The sequence below is a fragment of the Eretmochelys imbricata genome, chromosome 1 (genome assembly GCF_965152235.1).
Source record: "Eretmochelys imbricata isolate rEreImb1 chromosome 1, rEreImb1.hap1, whole genome shotgun sequence".
Classification (NCBI taxonomy): Eukaryota; Metazoa; Chordata; order Testudines; family Cheloniidae; genus Eretmochelys; species Eretmochelys imbricata.
Window position 1 is genome coordinate 267,466,683 of NC_135572.1, and position 18,779 is coordinate 267,485,461.

Below are 18,779 nucleotides of genomic sequence, written 5' to 3' on the forward strand. Positions count from 1 at the left end.
AGAGCACAGGGTGTGGGATGCTCTGACTGCCACAGTAGCCAGGTATTTGTTCCCCAGTTGTTGCAAGGATGACCTTAGTTCCTAAGGTCAGTCCCTGTTGTGCTTGGTATCTCAAACCTTCACTACTTCTGAGATTCTGTCAGCCCCCCCTCATACTAATGGTAGTTCAGAAACCAAACAATAAAAAACCCTCAAATGGTTTAGATTCCCAGGGCTGGGGCAGGGGATCGGGGCGCGGTTTTGGGGCTTGGACTTACCTCCGGCAGCTTCTGGTCAGCGGTACAGCTGGGGTGCAGAGGCAGGCTTCCCACCTGTCCTGGCACTGCGGACTGGGCTATGCCCTGGAAGCGGCCTGGAACAGGTCCGGCTACTAGGCGGAGGCTTGCAACTCACGCCCATGGGCACCGCACCTCCCCTCCCCGTCCTCCCACCTCCACCCCCCCGGTCCTTCAAAGTATGTGAAGTGCGGAGCCTGTATCAGAGCGGCCAGCTCTCATCAGAATGATCCTTCTAAGATGATCCTTCTAGTGGACAATTCAGATGGTTGAGATCCTGTAATAAAATGTCAATATGACAAGGCCTTTTTGTTTACAGGATGTTTCTTCATGAGTGAGGTGCGTCAAGCATGAGTGTTCCTGACCAGCATTTTTTGTACTGCTCAATATAATCCCCTGCCTCTCTAAATAAATATATATATATTTTTAAACTCATTCACTGGTCCTTTCAAAGTGGGTAATCATGGATAGGGTAGAAGCAAATACCGTAGCTGCAGAAGCAACCAGGTCTTCATATTGATAAGCCTGTGTAGTTCAATAGTCTGGGTGTGTACCATTTCTTTAAGGTTGATTAGCTCAAGCTGCCTTCTATAAGAAAACATGCTTTTGAAGAGTGTGACCAAAAAAGCACACACAATCCACATCCCACAAAAATACCAATGCTTTCAAATACTCAAATGCCATGAGTGCTGCTTCCATTTTCAGAGGAGTTCCCTCGTGTCTTCTCAGGAATTGGTCTACTTACGGGTACTCTGCAAGACAAAATTGTTTTTAGTCTCATTGTCCAATGAAAGATTTTACAGAATTTGGCATGTCATCAAGAACTTCCTCAGGTACCCATTTTCTGGTTTCGCCAGTTAATCAGGATGATTGGAAATTGCAGGCTCTGCAGCAGTTCATTGCTACTTCTCAGTCAGCCTGATGGGTGCCTCTAATAGAAGTAATGCAAGGCACTCCCACCATCCCATAAGCTGATTCACACCCCTGTCATCATGAGGTTTGAATTCTTGGTTAAAATATAGAATTGTCACTCTGCATGGCAGTAAAATTATTAAAACAAATCTGGAATAGTTTGCTCACAAGTTGAACGATTCTGGCAATGCCAAGTGGGTAAGATAATGCAATTACGTTTTTGCAGCACCAATGCAAGTTTTAATACAGAAGAGTTTAAATCAAAACTCTGTTTGCATTTCTTGAGGTAATACTTCAAGTACTGACAACCCCTTTCTCTTCAGACCTGAAAAAATAAACTTCAGCTGTTAGACCACAAACTTTTGAAATAGAAAGTTATCTTTCACTACTCTTCATATCCCCACTTTTGAAGCATGAACCTCAAATTAACTAGCTGCAGAAAAGCACAGTTTCCAAATTTATAATCGGTGTCAAATATTCTATTCATTGTTTCTTCTACTTTGAACAAGGGCCATTATTGCCTTTTTTTTTTTTTTTTTTTTTTTTTTTTTAAGGCAAAGCTTAAAGTGGGCTAGATTGCCAGGGGGTGAAGACCAATCTGTAAAAAGACTCAGTGGGGTGGCAGCGTGCTTTGACCAACACTGAAGTATTTTTTCTCCTAATTTGTAAATTGAGATATTCTACTTTTTCCAAATATATTCCCAGTAAGTATTGTATTGTTTTTCAGGACAAAATGCTCATTTGTGTTGGTGGTGTAACAGGGTGATGTGCATTGGAATATGTTGGGTGTGTCATTTTGGGGTGTAAATTAGTGATGGGTTTACTTTAGTTTGTCTTTTTTTTTTTTTTTTTTTTTAATGTTTAGTGTTTGCAATTTTACCTCTTGCTTGTCAGGGGACCACCATATCAGGTTCTGTTTCAGTGATACTCAAATAAATTGGTTAGCTCACGAAAGCTCATGCTCAAATAAATTGGTTAGTCTCTAAGATGCCACAAGTACCCCTTTTCTTTTTGCAAAGACAGACTAACATGGCTGTTACTCTGAAACTCAGACCTCAGTGGTTCAGGAGCCAAATTAGCAATCGACATTACCCAAAAGAGCCACAAAAAGAAAAGGAAGACTTGTGGCACCTTAGAGACTAACAAATTTATTTGAGCATAAGCTTTTGTGAGCTACAGCTCACTTCATCAGATGCATGCAGTGGAAAATACAGTGGGGAGATTTATATACACAGAGAACATGAAACAATGGGTGTTACCATACACACTGTAACGAGAGTGATCAGGTAAGGTGAGCTGTTACCAGCAGGAGAGCGGGGGGGCGGGGAGGGAAGAGGGGGAAACCTTTTGTAGTGATAATCAAGGTGGGCCATTTCTAGCAGTTGACAAGAAGGTCTGAGGAACAGTGGGGGGGGGGGAATAATCATGGGGAAATGGTTTTACTTTGTGTAATGACCCATCCACTCCCAGTCTTTATTCAAGCCTAAGTTAAATGTATCCAGTTTGCAAATTAATTCCAATTCAGCAGTCTCTTGTTGGAGTCTGTCTTTGAAGTTTTTTTGTTGAAGAATTGCCACTTTTAGGTCTGTAATCGAGTGACCAAAGAGATTGAAGTGTTTTCTGATCGGTTTTTGAATGTTATAATTCTTTACCTCTGATTTGTGTCTATTTATTCTTTTACGTAGAGACTGTTCAGTTTGGCCAATGTACATGGCAGAGGGGTATTGCTGGCACATGATGGCATATATCACATTGGTAGATGTGCAGGTGTACGAGCCTCTGATAGTGTGGTTGATGTGTTTAGGCCCTAAGATGGTGTCCCCTGAATAGATATGTGGCCACGGTTGGCAATGGGCTTTGTTGCAAGGATAGGTTCTTGGGTTAGTGGTTCTGTTGTGTGGTGTCTGGTTGCTGGTGAGTATTTTGCTTCAGGTTGGGGAGCTGTCTATAAGCAAGGACTGGCCTGTCTCCCAAAATCTGTGAGAGCGATGGGTCGTCCTTCAGGATAGGTTGTAGATCCTTGATGATACATTGGAGAGGTTTTAGTTGGGGGCTGAAGGTGATGGCTAGTGGCATTCTGTTGTTTTCTTTGTTGGGCCTGTCCTGTAGTAGGTAACTTCTGGGTACTCTTCTGGCTCTGTCAGTCTGTTTCTTCACTTCAGCAGGTGTGTACTGTAGTTGTAAGTACGCTTTATAGAAATCTTGTAGGGGCTTGTCTCAGTCTGAGGGGTTGGAGCAAATGGGGTTGGAGCAAATGTGGTTGTATCGTAGAGCTTGGCTGTAGACAATGGATCGTGTGGTGTGGTCTGAATGAAAGCTGGAGGCATGTAGGTAGGCATAGCAGTCAGTAGGTTTCTGGTATAGGGTGGTGTTTATGTGACCATCACTTATTAGCACCGTAGTATCCAGGAAGTGGATCTCTTGTGTGGACTGGTCCAGGCGGAGGTTGATGGTGGGATGGAAATTGTTGAAATCATGGTGTAATTCGTCAAGGGCTTCTTTTCCATGGGTCCAGATGATGAAGATGTCATCAGTGTAGCGCAAGTAGAGTAGGGGCATTAGGGGTCGAGAGCTGAGGAAGCGTTGTTCTAAGTCAGCCATAAAAATGTTGGCATACTGTGGGGCCATGCGGGTACCCATAGCAGTGCCGCTGATTTGAAGGTATACATTGTCCCCAAATGTGAAATAGTTATGGGTGAGGACAAAGTCACAAAGGTCAGCCACCAGGTTTGCCGTGACATTATCGGGGATAGTGTTCCTGACGGCTTGTAGGCCATCTTTGTGTGGAATGTTGGTTTAGAGGGCTTCTACATCCGTAATGGCTAGGATGGTGTTTTCAGGAAGATCACCGATGGATTGTCATTTCCTCAGGAAGTCAGTGGTGTCTCGAATGTAGCTGGGAGTTCTGGTAGCGTAGGGCCTGAGGAGGGAGTCTACGTAGCCAGACAATCCTGCCAATGCCTGAGATGATGAGGCATCCAGGATTTCCAGGTTTATGGATCTTGGGTAGCAGACAGAATACCGCAGGTCGGGGTTCCAGGGGTGTGTCTGTGCGGATTTGTTCTTGTGCTTTTTCAGGGAGTTTCTTGAGCAAATGATGTAGTTTCTTTTGGTAACCCTCAGTGGGATCAGAGGGTAATGGCTTGTAGAAAGTGGTGTTGGAGAGCTGCCTAGTTCTTGTCAACTGCTGGAAATGGCCCACCTTGATTATCACTACAAAAGGTCCCCCCCCACCCCCCGCTCTCCTGCTGGTAATAGCTCACCTTACCTGATCACTACCGACATATAGTAGTGGAGAAACTGACTCTAGTAAAAATTTTATCACTATTTTCGGGGTGTGTTGGGGGGGGGGGGGGATTTGGCCAGATTGGACTGCAAATTCCCTCTCCCCCACATATGAACCAAACTGGAGGGTAAAGAGTCCAAAGACCTACAAGTTAGAAAAAGCAGTAGATGAACCTGAGCCCCGCTGAAGTAGATGAATGACCCAGGAGAGGGGATGTTCTGTATATTTATCAGCTTTACCTGAGATTATTTCACTTAAAGGGCTACATCCTAGGTTAGCCTCACTCCTAAACTCTTCATATTTCTTTGACTACTGGAGATTTGGCTATAATTAGATTGACCTCACATGGAATATGAACCGTCCAGGGGAGTGAGTGGTGGGGGTATTGTTTTATTCATCCTAGGATTTATTCACAGAAGATAATCCTCCTTGGTTCCCCTTCTGAAAGAAAGAGATTGTTGGAGGAAGAATATGAGTCTGCGATTAGATTGTTTACATAGGAAGGTCCAGCAGCCTTAATTAAGATCTATTACCCGCAACTGAGGTTTGTTCATTGAGACATGGAGGAGAGCACAAACCCCTCCCAGCCACTACCTCCCCCCCCTCCTTTATTTTTCCACTCCACATTCAAAATATATTGGAAGCCAAGAATACAACTCCAGATTGAGATTTTCCCTCTGGACTCTTGTGCAGTTTCCCTAGATAACTTCTGTGTTTAATTCCTCGAGCAGACAACAGGATTATGGGTATGACTAGAAATACCATCCTCCCAGCAGACCATGTGGCTAGAACTAAGGGTTAGTGATCATGTTTATGCAGGTATCAGAGCTCTGAGTTTTTTCTTCTTCTAGTACAATGTTGAGGTAATAGGCATATGGATCGTCCGTTGATTATTAGACAGATAAAGGAGATTTGTTGAACTCCTTGCCCATCATGGGGTTAGCAACTTCTTTAGGTGGTGATGCTTTTGATTACATTAAGGGCTATGAATGGAGTCAGACTGTCTACATTTGTAGTTAGCTGATCCTTTTTCTAAGGCTTCAAAAGGAAGGGCAGTTAGTGAAGAGAAATTATTCAGGGAAGGACTAGTAGAGATTTTCAGGTCATTTGCAAAGATCTGTCCACAGGTTTCATGCATGATGGGTCATGTAGAAATAGAGAGTGACATTAGTAAGAAAACGCTGGGATCAGGTCAGAGAGGCCCTCCCTAGGGGCTTTTAGCGCTGTTTCAGCCTCAGCACAGCATTCTCTCACAGAGTCCTTTTCTAAACATCCTAAGAGGAGGAGTGCTAATTCCCATCCCAAGGAGTCATCCTCAAGAAGATCTTGTTCCCCAACCAGGTCGACAGCTTCAGAGATGATGTCCTCAAGGCTTGGTACTGTGAAGGCAACAGGCTCCTCCAGTACCAGTGTAGTGGGAAAGCCTCGCAGGTCTAAGTCCAGTCATGGTGCTGGAAAGACCCTGGTACTGCCTACTTTGAAAATGACAGAGCAAACGGAGTATGGGTATTGTTGGACTTAACTTCTCTCCTGGTACCCCTATTGAGTTCTTAGGTACTATGTAAGCCTCCAGCCGCATTGGTGCCATCTGTGAAGCACCCTAAGTAATTGGTACTGATCAGCAAGGACAGGTGTAGTCCCACAATACCCCTCAGTGCTGCAACATTTTTTGATGCCACAACAATACTTGATACTGCAACATCATTTAGTGTTGCAAGATTTTAGATGCACAAAGGACTTATCAGTGACTGCTGAACCAGAGGGTACCAATCTCCTTTCATTACTGAGAGCCACTTGATCTTTGGAGCGCTATACATTCCTTGTACCATCACCTACCTTTTTAGTTTGCACTCCACCAATAGAAGAAGAAGAAATCTTCATCATCCTCTTCTTCCCTTCAGATTTCTGTTCAGGATTCCCCCTCGTACTAATATACGAACCCTTTTCTTGGCGGGGTAAGGTTGATACTCAAGGACCTCACCACTCCTGGTGGGAGCAGAACTGAATGCCACCTGCTCCCCCGTATGGTCCTCAGTGGCCATATTGGGATCCCTGGGCAGCTTATCACAGACACTTTTCCAGCGCCCCAATCTTCTCCTACTGGGATAACAGGGAGACTCAAGCTTCTTCTCCCCAGCAACAGGATGGAGCATTTGCAGCCCAAGAAACTAAGGAGGATGAAGCTGTAATGTCTCCTCCTCCACCTGTGGCTGATGACTTTTGGCTGTTCCAGGATCTTGTTAGGTGGGTAGCAGAATTCCAACAGTTACTTCTTCAAGAGGTCAGAGAATCCCAACCCAAGCTGTCGGATATTCTGCAATCTGAGAGACCATCCAGAATTGCCCTTCCTGTCAATAAGGCTCTCCTGCATCCTGCAAAATCCATTTGGCAGTCTCCAGCTACAGTAACTCCCACATGTAAGAGGGCTGATTTTAAAAAAAAAAAAAAAAATGAAATGCCCACTAAGGACTCAAAGTTCTTATTCTCCCTCCCTCCACCTAACTCTCTGGTTGTTGATATGGTTAATGAATGGGGTAAGCATCATCTTTATAAGTCACCCGATATGACAGAGACCAGAAGTGTCAGGACCCGCTGGGGAGAAAATCCTATTAATCTAATCAGCAACCCTGCAGTTCCATATTGTGAGTTACTAGGTGCTGATGGCAAAGTACAACTACATAAACTATACAAAGTTGGATTGTCTATTGAACTGCTTCCGCTGGACCAAAGGGAAAAATTTCAAGCCACTAATTTGAGGGACAATTACTAGCCAGAACATCTCTTCAGGCAGTTCTGGATACTGCAGATACCAAGGCCCGCTCCATCTCTACGACAGTGGTGATGCACAGGGCTTTCTGGTTATAGCTACATGACTTCTCCAGAGAAGTCCAGAATATGATAGAGGAACTTCTGTTTGGTGGACTGAAGCTGTTTGTGGAAAATACCCAAGAGTCATTGCATACCCTTAAGGATTCCAGGGCCACGTTACGCTTGTTAGGTACCTTGCTCCTGCAAACAAAAGGAAGTTTAATAGATCACAAATGGCTCACAGATCCTGTCTGATGCAATTCTCTGGATTTCAGAGACCAACAGAATCTCCAAGAAAGAGAGAGAAGTTCCAGAGAAAGATACCTTCTAACCCACTTGATGCATCTACACAGCAGCCTTCCTCATCAAAGCCTCAGTTCTTTCTCAATTGCTTGCTCATGTTGATTCCATTCTAGGTGTGTGCATGTGCACAGTCATTGGAGTCGTAGCGGTATCCGTAGGGTTGGCTGTGGCGCCCCATTGAGTGTCACGCTCATGCGTTGGTATGTTAGGCACTGCCAACCTTACGCCCTCTCAGTTCCTTCTTACATCCATGACGGTTGGTCGGAGTGCCTTGTCTTGCATTGCAAGGGTGTTAGCGGTTCTTACAGTCCATTGTTCTGTCTCCTTTGTTAGTTGATAGGTACTTAATTAGACCTTTAAGTGTTAGTGTAGTAGTTTAGGAGTTAGAGTCCCAGCTAGGACTTTGCCTCAGAGCGAGGCATACCCCGTTCCCCAGGCTTTAAGCCATAGTCATTGTGCAGCCGGCCGAAGCCCATTAGTGACCCCCATGAGAGCTGTTTTAAAGTGTTTGGAGGAGTCCCACAGAAAGGATAAGTGCAGGATCTTGAAAAACTTTCACCCTCAAACTCAGAAGGAGTGGGACATCCGCTTGAGGGCCCTCCTCATGGAGGCTGCACTTTTGTCCTATCTTGGCGCCCTCTCGATCGGACTCCATGCCTGGTATCTTGGTACACAGCGTACCACCAGTACTGGAATGCACTTGGCACCATTCCCCATCCCCAGTGCCTAAGAAAGGTTGAAGTTGACGGACCCACTGGCGCCGCAGAAGAAAGGGGCTTTGGGCAAAGGACCTGTGTCAGGCCACGTGCCTGCTCCGGAGCTGCTTCGCAGTACCCATGCAGTCAGACCCCCCACATCCCCGCCCGGGACCTGCCTCCAACTCCTGGAAGCAGCAGAGGGTCCTGGCCCCTAGTAAATTCATCTGTGCCTGAAGTGGACCTGGCGGCCAAAGAACAAGTAGGCTGACTGGCACCGCAGACGCCAAGCCAGGTGATGGACCCGGCCAAGGCCCCAGCATCTATGGGCAAGCCGGTTATGGGACCGCCCCCTAAAACAGTGGAGCATACCCAATCCTTGGACTGCAGGCATCAATCCCCATTGCTGCGGCCTCGGACCCTGGTAACAAGACACAGGTCCTTGACACCAAGTCTCCACCCGCAAGGCACGGGACTCCTGAGTTACGATGCCGATCCCTGCATCCCTGGTACTGTCAGCCCTCCTGCCAGAGTTTACCACAGTGCAGATTACCATCGCGTAGGCAGTCTCCCAGGTGTCAATCCCCACGGTGTGGGATTGTTCCTGGTTGCAACACCGGTCTCTGGCTCCCTGGTACCGCTCTTTGGGCTGGCACTGGTCCTTGCCCTCTGCTCCCCAGTTGCTGATGAGGATCAGTTCTGATCAGATCAGACTCAGGCATTTACAGTTCTGCCCTGGTCACTGGAAGGGCAATGGTCCGAGCCTAAATGGGAGTTCAGCCCTTCACCTATAAAAGGCGTCTTGCCACTGGCCTGCGAGACCAGCGTGGTTCCTGCAGCGGTGGTATGGAGGCAGGAGCAAGGGCTCGCTCAGCGGCAGTACTAGAACCCACGGGGTGTACCTGTTATGCCGGTCCCATACTCCTACCATTTTTCCAAGGCCACATCAGACAAGCTACCCCCGGTACAGCTGGCACCCGAGTCGGAGTGGCCCTATTGCCCAAGGAGCTGTCCCTGGACGAGGAAGGGGAAGCCGCCCCTCAGACTGCTGTGCAGTCATCTTAGTTGCTAGACAAAAGCGCTGACCGGCCCCTCACAAATGAGTGGCTCTGTCCTCAAAATTGCCAAGTCTGCAATGCAAGATCTCCTTTTCCATTCCGCCTACCTCCAAGAAGGTGGAAAAGAAGTACTATGTCCCCACAAAGGGATTTGAGTACCTGTACACCCACCCTCCAGTGGGGTCCCCCTGGTTGTGTCTGCCATCAACGAAAAGGCCAGGAAGGGCCAGGAGAGTGGTACATGAAAAATAAAAATGACAAGAGGCTGGACTTGTTTGGTAGGAAAATTTATTTGACAGACAGCCTGAATTTTGGGTGTCTAGCCATCCAGCCCTGCTCGGTAGGTACAACTCCATCAGCAAGTTTCAGGAGGGCTTCCCACAGGATCGAGCCCAGGAGTTTGCCATTTTGGTGGAAGAGGGCAAAATGGTGGCGAGCGGTAACCTTCCGATGGCCTGGAAAGCTATGGACTCTGCAGCCAGGGTAGTCACCTCTGCGGTGGTCATGAGGTGCAGCTCCTCATTACAGTCCTCTGGGCTGTCCCAGGAGATGCAGACTACCCTTCAGTACCTCCCGTTTGAGGGAGCCAGGGCTCTTTTCAGAGCTGACTGATGCACGGCTTCACGGCCTTCAAGACTCCCATGCCATCCTCCGTTCCTTCGGCTTACACACCATCCAGTAGACTAGAAAGCCCGTTCCGTCAGCCTCCGCCTCCGTCAAGGTCCTGGCGTGTTCCCCAGTCCAGCTTCTACAGGAAGAAGGACAGAGATAAAGGATTTAAATGGTGTCATTCTTCGTCTTCCTGTTCCTCTGCCCAGCCTGGTTCTTCCAGAGCCCAGGGAAGCCAGAAGCAGGCATTTTGAGGATGCGCCTGGGGATGGTGTCCCAGTCACTTCCCAGGATCCACCTCCCTGCTCTTTCCTCAACCGCCTGCACCCCTTCTGGTCAGCTTGGTCGCGGCTGACTTCAGACTGTTGTGTGCTCAACATAATATCTTCAGGCTACACCCTGCAGTTCGTGGCTGACCCTCCCTCCCAACCCCCCTTCCCTGTCCCTTTTCAGGGACCCTTCTCACAAGCTGCTCCTTGTTCAGGCGGTCGAGAACCTCCTATGCCTGGCGGCGATGGAGGATGTCCCTCCAGACTTGAAGGGGGCGAAAGGGTTCTACTCCCATTATTTCCTAATCCCAAAAGCAAAAGGGGGCCTCAAACCCATTCTGGATCTGCGCTGCCTCAACATGTCTCTAAAGAAGTTACTTTTGTATGGTCTCTCTGGCCTCCATTATTCCCTCCCTGGATGCGGGAGACTGGTACGTCGCCCTCGGCTTGAAGGATGCATATTTCCATATTAACATTTTCCCGGGGCACAGGCGTTTCCTCAATTTTGGGTTGGGCTACTGCCATTTTCAATTCATTGCACTGCCCTTCGGTCTTTTGTCAGCCCCAAGAGTGTTTACAAAGTGTATAGTGCCTGTGGCTGCTTACCTGAGGCATTGAGGGGTGCAAATTTATGTCTACCTTGATGACTGGCTGAAAAAGGGCTGGTCCCAGGATCAAGTGTGGCTTCATGTATTGCGACCTGGGGCTGTGAATAAACAAGAAAAAATTGATCTTAATTCCAGTACAATGCATAGAGTACATTGGTGGGGTCTTCAACTCTACTCAGGCCAGAGCCTTCCTCCCTGAGGCTCTGTTTCAAGCCATGGTGGACCTGATCTTGTGCATGCAAGCCCACCCTCACCACTGCTCAGACGTGCCTGTGATTGCCTGCACTTACATGGTCTGGGACACGTGGCTCTGCCTCAGGCCCCTACAGGCGTGGCTGGCGTTGGTCTACATCTCCAACAGACACAGCGTGGACCATATGGTCAGGGTCCCAGACCACGTACTGTCGTCACCCACACGGTGGCAAATCCTTTATTGGTGTTGGAGGGGGTTCCCTTCGCGGCTCCTTCCCCGTTGGTGACCCTCATCTCTGATGCCTCGGACCTGGGGTGGGGAGCCCACCGTGGGGATTTCAGCATGCAAGGTTGTTGGTCAAGTCATGACCGCTCCCTACATATCAATGTTGGGGAGCTCAGAGCAGTTCACTTGTCCAGCAAAGCCTTCCTACCTAACATAAAAAGCAGGGTGGTCTAGGTCCTGACGGACAACACAGCCCTATGTTCTATATCAACAAGCAAGGCGGGGCTAGGTAGTCTGCCCTTTGCCAGGGAACCCTCAAGCTCTGGAACTTCTGTGTACAACAGGGCATCCATCTCATAGCCGCACACCCCCCTGAGGCCAGGAATGCTTTGGCAGATCACTTCATCAGGACCACCTTGTCTCGCCATGAGTGGTCCCTCCGTCCGGAAGTGGTCAGCTTCATCTCCCAGAGGTGGGGATCTCCCCAGGTGGACTTGTTCGCATACGGGCAGAACAGAAAATGCCCCGTTTTCTGCTCAATTCGGGGGATCGACAGAGGCTCCCTGTTGGACTCTTTTCTGTTCCCGTGGTCAGAGGCTCTGTTGTATGCCTTCCTTACAGTGCCGCTAATTCAGAGTCTTCATGAAAATCAAATAGGACAGGGCGAAGATGAGCCTCATAGCACCGGCTTGGCCACGCCAGCACTAGTTCGGCACGCTGCTGGACCTCTCGGTGTCTGCTCCGTTAACAGCTGGCGCTCAGACTGGACCTGCTGTCCAAAACTACGGCAGTCTTCTACATCCAAACCTGGCGATGTTGCACCTGACAGCTTGGCTGCTGCCTGGTTAAATGCGGAGGAGCAGGAGTGCTCAGTCGTTGTCCAGCAGGTCCTGTTGGACAGCAGAAAGCCCTCCACCAGAGCGATCTACCTAGCCTAACGGAAGCGGTTCACTTGTTGGACCTTGGATAAAAGGTATTCAGCCCAAGTGGGCCTCGTTGCAGTTGATCCTGGACTACCTTCTGCATATCAAGCTGCAAGACCTATCTCTTTCATCTATCAAGGTCCACTTGGCTGCTATTTCGGCCTTTCGTCCGTCACTCGAAGGTAGGTTGGTTTTCGCCTAGGACATGACTGCCAAGTTCCTCAAGGGCCTGGAGAGCCAAACGAACATCTCAACAAGCAGGTGTTAGTTCCCCAGCCGGTGAAGCATTCCCTAGACTGGTGGAAGGTTCATCACAATGTAGGGATAGGAGTTCCTTTTCTTCAGCTGATGCCAATGATAACCATAACCATGGATGCAGGGATAGTTAAGTCCAAAGCAGTTTGCGAAGAGCTACAAAGGGATCTCACAAAACCGGGTGACTGGGCAACAAAATGGCAGATGAAATACAGTGTTGATAAATGCAAAGTAGTGCACAATGGAAAACGTAATCCCAACTGTACATATAAAATGATGGGGTCTAAATTAGCTGTTACCACTCAAGAAAGAAATTTTGGAATCATTGTGGATAGTTCTCTGAAAACATCCACTCAGTGTGCAGCAGCAGTCAAAAAAAGCTAACAATGTTGGGAATCATTAAGAAAGGGACAGATAATAAGACAGAACATATCATATTGCCTCTATATAAATCCATGGTATGCCCACATCTTGAATGTTGTGTGCAGATGTGGTTGTCCCATCTCAAAAAAGATATATTGGAATTGGAAAAGGTTCAGAAAAGGGCAACAAAAATGATTCGGGATATGGAACAGCTTCCGTATGAGGAGAAATTAATAAGATTGGGACTTTTCAGCTTGGAAAAGAGATGACTAAAGGGGGATGTGATAGAGGTCTGTAAAATCATGACTGGTGTGGAGAAAGTAAATTTAATAAGGAACTGGAATTAATTTGCAAACTGGACACCATTAAATTAGGCTTGAATAAAGACAGGGAGTGGATGAGTCATTACACAAACTAAAAACTATTTCCCTGTGCTAATTTTCCCCCCTACTGTTACTCACACCTTCTTGTCAACTGTTTGAAATGGGCCATCCTGATTATCACTACAAAAGTTTTTTTTTTTTCTCCTGCTGATAATAGCCCACCTTGGGGCTATTAGAGTTGGTATGGCAATCTCCATTTTTTCATGTTCTCTGTGTGTGTGTGTGTGTGTGTGTGTGTGTGTATATATATATATATATCTTCCTACTGTATTTCCACTACATGCATCTGATGAAGTGGGCTTTAGCACACAAAAGCTTATGCTCAAACAAATTTGTTAGTCTCTAAGGTGCCACAAGTACTCCTCATTCTTTTTAAATAAGGAAATATTATTTACTCCTTCTCATAACACAAGAAGTAGGGGCCACCAAATGAAATTAATAGGCAGCAGGTTTAAAACCGACAAAAAGAAGTATTTATTCACACAATGTAGTCAATCTGTGGAACTCTTTGCCAGAGGATGTTATGAAGGCCAAGACTATAATCTCTAAGATTTAGTCTCTAAGGTGCCACAAGTACTCTTGCTCTGTTTGCTAGAAGCTGGGAATGGGCGACAGGGGATGGATGAATCACTTGATGATTACCTGTTCTGTTCATTCCCTCTGGGGCACCTGGCATTGGCCACTGTTGGAAGACAGGATACTGGGCTAGATGGACCTTTGGTCTGACCCAGTATGGCTGTTCTTATGTTCCTGTTTCTCTGCCTCCTCTCCCCAGAGCCCAGCACGGGGGCAGACACTTGCACCCCTTTACACTCAGAGCCCAACTGTGGGGTGCTCCCCAGCCCAGACACTCACATCCCTTTGTCCCCAAAGCCCAGTCACAATCCCCTGCCAGTTCAGACACTCGCACCCCCTCCACTCCCAGAGCTGAACTGCGGCCCCCCTGCCAGCCCATACACTCGCATCCCTTCCTCCCTGAGAGCCCAGCTGTGGCCTCCTGCCAGCCCAGACACTCTGCACCCCCTACTCCCCAGAACCCAGCTGCAGGATGCCCCCCAGCCCAGAAACCCACTCTCCCTATCCCCCAGAGCCCAGCTGCGCTCCCCACCCCAGCCTCACATCCTCTCCTCCCAGAGTCCATGGATCCAGAGGGAGAAACAACTTAATGCTGGGTCCCAGGCTTCTCCAGCTTGGGATACGAGACAGTTCAACATAGAACAAGAAAAGGGCTAGATTGTTTAGGAATTTGGAGGGGTGCGCTGTTTACTAATAAGTTAGAGTAGGGTGTGTATGTTAATAGAAAATAAGCTTTATTCAAAGTTTGGAGAAGTGTCTGTGTCTGGTTGTGTCCCACGTTTCTCTCCAATCCTCATCTGCTTGCTTACCTGCTGCCTGTTCTTAGGCTGACAAATAGCTGTCTGGAACTGCTGATATGTAGGGGCTCAGTTTTGAAGTGGTAAAGGTGTGTCTCTTAGTGCTGGTGGCAGTATTTATTACTGCGTAGTCTTGCATTTGTAAAGCCAGATGGGGCCTTCCTAAAGGGACACTTTCTCTTGCAGGGTTGTGTGTGTGGGGGGGAGGGAGCAGACAGCAACTGCTGGGGCCATGTGCACCAAAGTCCAGTACAGAAGACTGAATATTGTTGTTGGAAACTTAATTTTTGCATTTCATGTCTTATAACTTTTCATCGGTGCAAGCTTAATGTTACATTATCATGATTCACTGGTTTAATTTGTAGCTAGTGTAAAAAAAATCCAACTATGCTTTTATTTAGTTCTATCCCCAGATATACTGGATAAAATCTTGTTTCTGTGTACTACTTTTGCATGATAAATAGATGAGAAGTAATGCAGATGGAAAGTATGCTACAGCAGCATTACACTATTGAGGGAAAGCTGCGCACTGCGAAGTAGTCTTTTAGGTGCAAAAAAGGCTGCTTTCCCTTTAAGATTGTAGCATTCCACCCTCCTCTTCCTGATTGACAGCCTGCCCCAAGTCACATGACCTGCCTCTATTTGAAGGTCACAAAAAGCTTCTTCCTTTAGAGAGACAGAGGGGAGAGAGAGCGCAAGAGCGAGAGAGTGAGTTCAAGCCAAAATGGCCGACAGAGTCTCTGCTCGTTTCTGAACATTTAAAATTGAAAAAACATATACAGAAATCATTCTTGGATCTCTTTTCATTTCCATTTCTACCTTGTATGCCTCAACTCGCTGGATTTAAGCACTGCTGCACTTTATGAGGTTAGTAGTATCTTTCAGCTATTTTTTTAACCTACCGATAGATTATATGTGGATCAGGTCTGACCGTTTCATCTGTGGTGTTGCATGGCGATGTTTGTCTGGCATAAACACTTGCTTCAGACGATTGTGAATCATTGAGCTCTTACATCTAATGGACTTTGACAAGATTTTACGATTTGAAAAGCTGTGGCAGAAGTGTTTTGAAAAATTTGAAAGGGTTTGATTGCAATTTAAATACATTTATATGCAAATTACATAATTTTTCTGTTTTCCAAACAAGCGAGAGTGCTAGGGATTATTGAAAATCCTGTGTTATTTAAACAGGCTCCCACCCCACCCCCCAGCGATTTTCTCCCCCAAGAACCTGAAGCTCTTAAATCTGCTGCAAAAATTTGCATAAATATAAATGGGTTTGCATTCTTTCTACTGCTAGGGCCGACAAGGGGAGTGGGGGACGAATGTTTTTACTAGGCCATACTTGCCATAAAGATGTAAAAACTAAAATGATGCATCAGTACGTTTTAAATATTGGGGTTGGGGAGTGAGTACTGGGAGATTTAAGATTTGGAGGATTCCTGTGCTTGAAAGCCTCCTGTGCAAAATGTGCTTCAGTGCTCATCCTCTCTTGCATGGCTTGCGCTCCTTTTTTTTTTCTCTGTCTTGTGCCCCCGCTCTGCAACCAGATGTGTTTTTATTTTGGTCGTAGTTGGGACCAAATGGTACTGCCCCATAAACATGGCATTTAGAGTTCAAACCAGTCAGTCGTGCTAGCTTAGTCTCAGTTTAAAAGTAGTCTTTCCTAACCCCCTGCTCCCTGAGGGAGCTCCCCTTTATTGCACATCACAAATTTTAGTCCAAAAAATTTTTACCAAACCTTTTTTAAGGTATTTATACACACATCTGAGATATGGGACTATAGCTTTTTTTTTTTTTTTTTTGCAGGATGTTTGTTTCATATCCAGTAGGAAATGACCATTCACATACATACTAAGACATGCAGTTCAAGAGCTGTCATCTTCTTCTAAATCTTCTTCAAATTTTGCATTGTTGAAAATTAAATCCTAATTGATTTTTACATCTCCTCTAGAACCAAGCAGAAGAGTAAAGGGAAATAACTGTAAATCTTGCTTTCTGGGAACAGCCCCCTCCCCCTGCATTGTAAGAGTGTGATGTAATGCTCCTTTTCGTGGAGTGGAAGAAATAAGACAAAGTAGTTTTTGCTGTGGTCGTGTACGTTCTCCCCCAGCTCCCTTCTTTCTGAGAGGCCTTGTACTCTGTGTGTGACATATTTTTGTAGTCGGCTGGTTAGGCAGCAGATTACTGTAGGGACAATCACATCCAGTTAATCTGAATCCATTTTCAGACTCTAATTTAAAAAAAAAATCTAATTATATTCAACAAGTCAAGGATGAAAACCTCCTCTAATAGGGGATCACCATGTATATCTTTTCTGAGCCCACAGCTGCATGGTCAGAGCACAAACTGAATAGGCAAACCTGAATGTATTTGACAGAAAAACATCTTCATTTTTTCTGGTTTCATTCCAGTACATTATCGCATGAGACTCCTGGGATAGGAGACCGTTCAAAATATAACAAGAAAAGAGCTAGAATGTCTAGGAATTCGTAGGGGCAGGCTGTTTAGTAATAAGTTAGAGTAGGGTATGTATGTTCATTAGGAAAATAAGCTTTATTCTGAGTTGGAGGAGTGTGTCTGTGTCGCTAAAAATTGTTTTACTTTTGGGGTTCATTAGGGGGTGGGTGCTGTTGGATAACCTAGTTCAATAACAAAGTAACCCTAAGTGGAAGAGAATGTTAATGAACTGAAGGTGGATTCCATCTTCTGCTGTGTAAGAATCTCCTCTAACTGTGACCTGATGCTAAAAGATAGGGAAATATGGGCTTAAATCTGTTTTCATTAGCACGGTCTTGTGGGCTAATGAAGATATTACTGTAATCAAAATCCAATTAATACACCTGTTGCTTAGGCCAATTCGACTAGTCTTTAGTGAAATATGTAAAAAAAAAACATTGTGGAAATGTAATGATACTTTTTAAGTAAAAAATACCAACTTGAGTATTTCATATGGTATTTGTTGTGATCATTGGATGGTTGGCCTTGGGAGGAAGGAGGAACATGGACTTGGTTCTGGTTTGCTAATGGCACTGGAGTTGGCCTTGTTTTTGCTGCATATTTTTATTTCACTTTGTTCGTTATGCCATTTGATAATGTGTAATATATACATGTTACCTATCATATGTCTAATTCAGCATGATAGTACATTGGTTGAAAAACAGCTGGCTGTTTTCCAGTCTTGACTGCTCTTCAGGACTGCAGTAGATTGGCCTGGATAAGACAAAAAGGAGCAAAATTTGGAAGTAGCAGTGTCCACAGCACATAAGATGTGAACTCCTGCCTAGGTGTACGTCCTTGAAGGTACACTGTGAATACGGGCTTTAAAAGGGATTTTCTTTTTCCTCTGGACAAACATGAACGGATGGCAATGTAAACCTTTTAAGTGTTTTGACCAAACAGGACCTAGAATAGGATACACAAGTTACTTTGCAAGCTGCAAAATCCCAGCCACCATGTAGGAGTCTTACTTCCAGAGGAGAGAGGAAACATATCAAACTTTTACTGGTGTGGGCGGGGGAATTGACCTGGACAATTCTCCGTATTGTTAGTGTTCAAATATGCTTTTGCGATACAAAAGGAAAATTTAAAATTATTTCAGGTCAATCTGAGGGAGTCCCCGCAGGAGGCATACATCCAAGGTTTCAGCCACAAGCTTGTGTACTTAGTAGTAGCATTTTTTTTGGAGTTTGAGGTTCACCATACTTTTTTTTTTTTTAAAGTGGTGGCAGTGTCTACAAAACTCTCTCTCTGTTGGTCATTTATTGACATTCCCTTTTTAATTATTGTAGATATCTGCAGCAATTGGAAAGTCCGTTCCCAAGACAGACTCACAACTTTAATAATTTAATGATTTTTTGGGGGCAAGGGGGCAGGGTGAAGGAGGTAAGATCAGGTTTCAATGAATTTGGACAGTGACACTAGTGGTTTTGAACATAGCAAAAATAAATAAATTAAAAACCATTTGGTAGGCCTCTTCTGCTGGCAACTTTTTCTTTCTTTACTACTGTAAAGGATTTCCAAGACTCTGCTGCTTAATTGAGGAAAGGAAGTGTGCTGCTTCCAAAAGAGTCAGTTCAAGTTGGCAGGAATCTGTTGCCCATCCTCAGTGTCTTCAACTTAGCAAAGCTTCAAAGAGAGATACTTGCAAGTGGCTGGCTGAGACAAATCTTCATTCAAAACTCTATTAGGGGATTATGCATGGGTGTTTGAATCTCATTTTTGTAGCCTGCCTAAAAGTT

At 45.8% G+C, this 18,779-nt stretch overlaps 1 protein-coding gene across 9 annotated transcripts in view; it reads left to right on the forward strand.

Annotated features, from left to right (window-relative positions):
- The window catches only part of TNRC6B (trinucleotide repeat containing adaptor 6B), a 217,522-nt gene that overhangs the window by 85,768 nt on the left and 112,975 nt on the right, over positions 1–18,779 (forward strand). Inside the window, exon 1 of one of the 9 annotated variants that reach the window (XM_077830336.1) lies at positions 15,230–15,405. The exons of the other annotated variants lie outside the window; for them this stretch is intronic. Within the exon in view, the coding sequence (XP_077686462.1) occupies positions 15,401–15,405 (5 nt within the window). The 5' untranslated portion in view covers positions 15,230–15,400. Of the gene's footprint in view, positions 1–15,229; positions 15,406–18,779 lie in introns of those variants that run through there. 9 annotated transcript variants of the gene reach the window in all.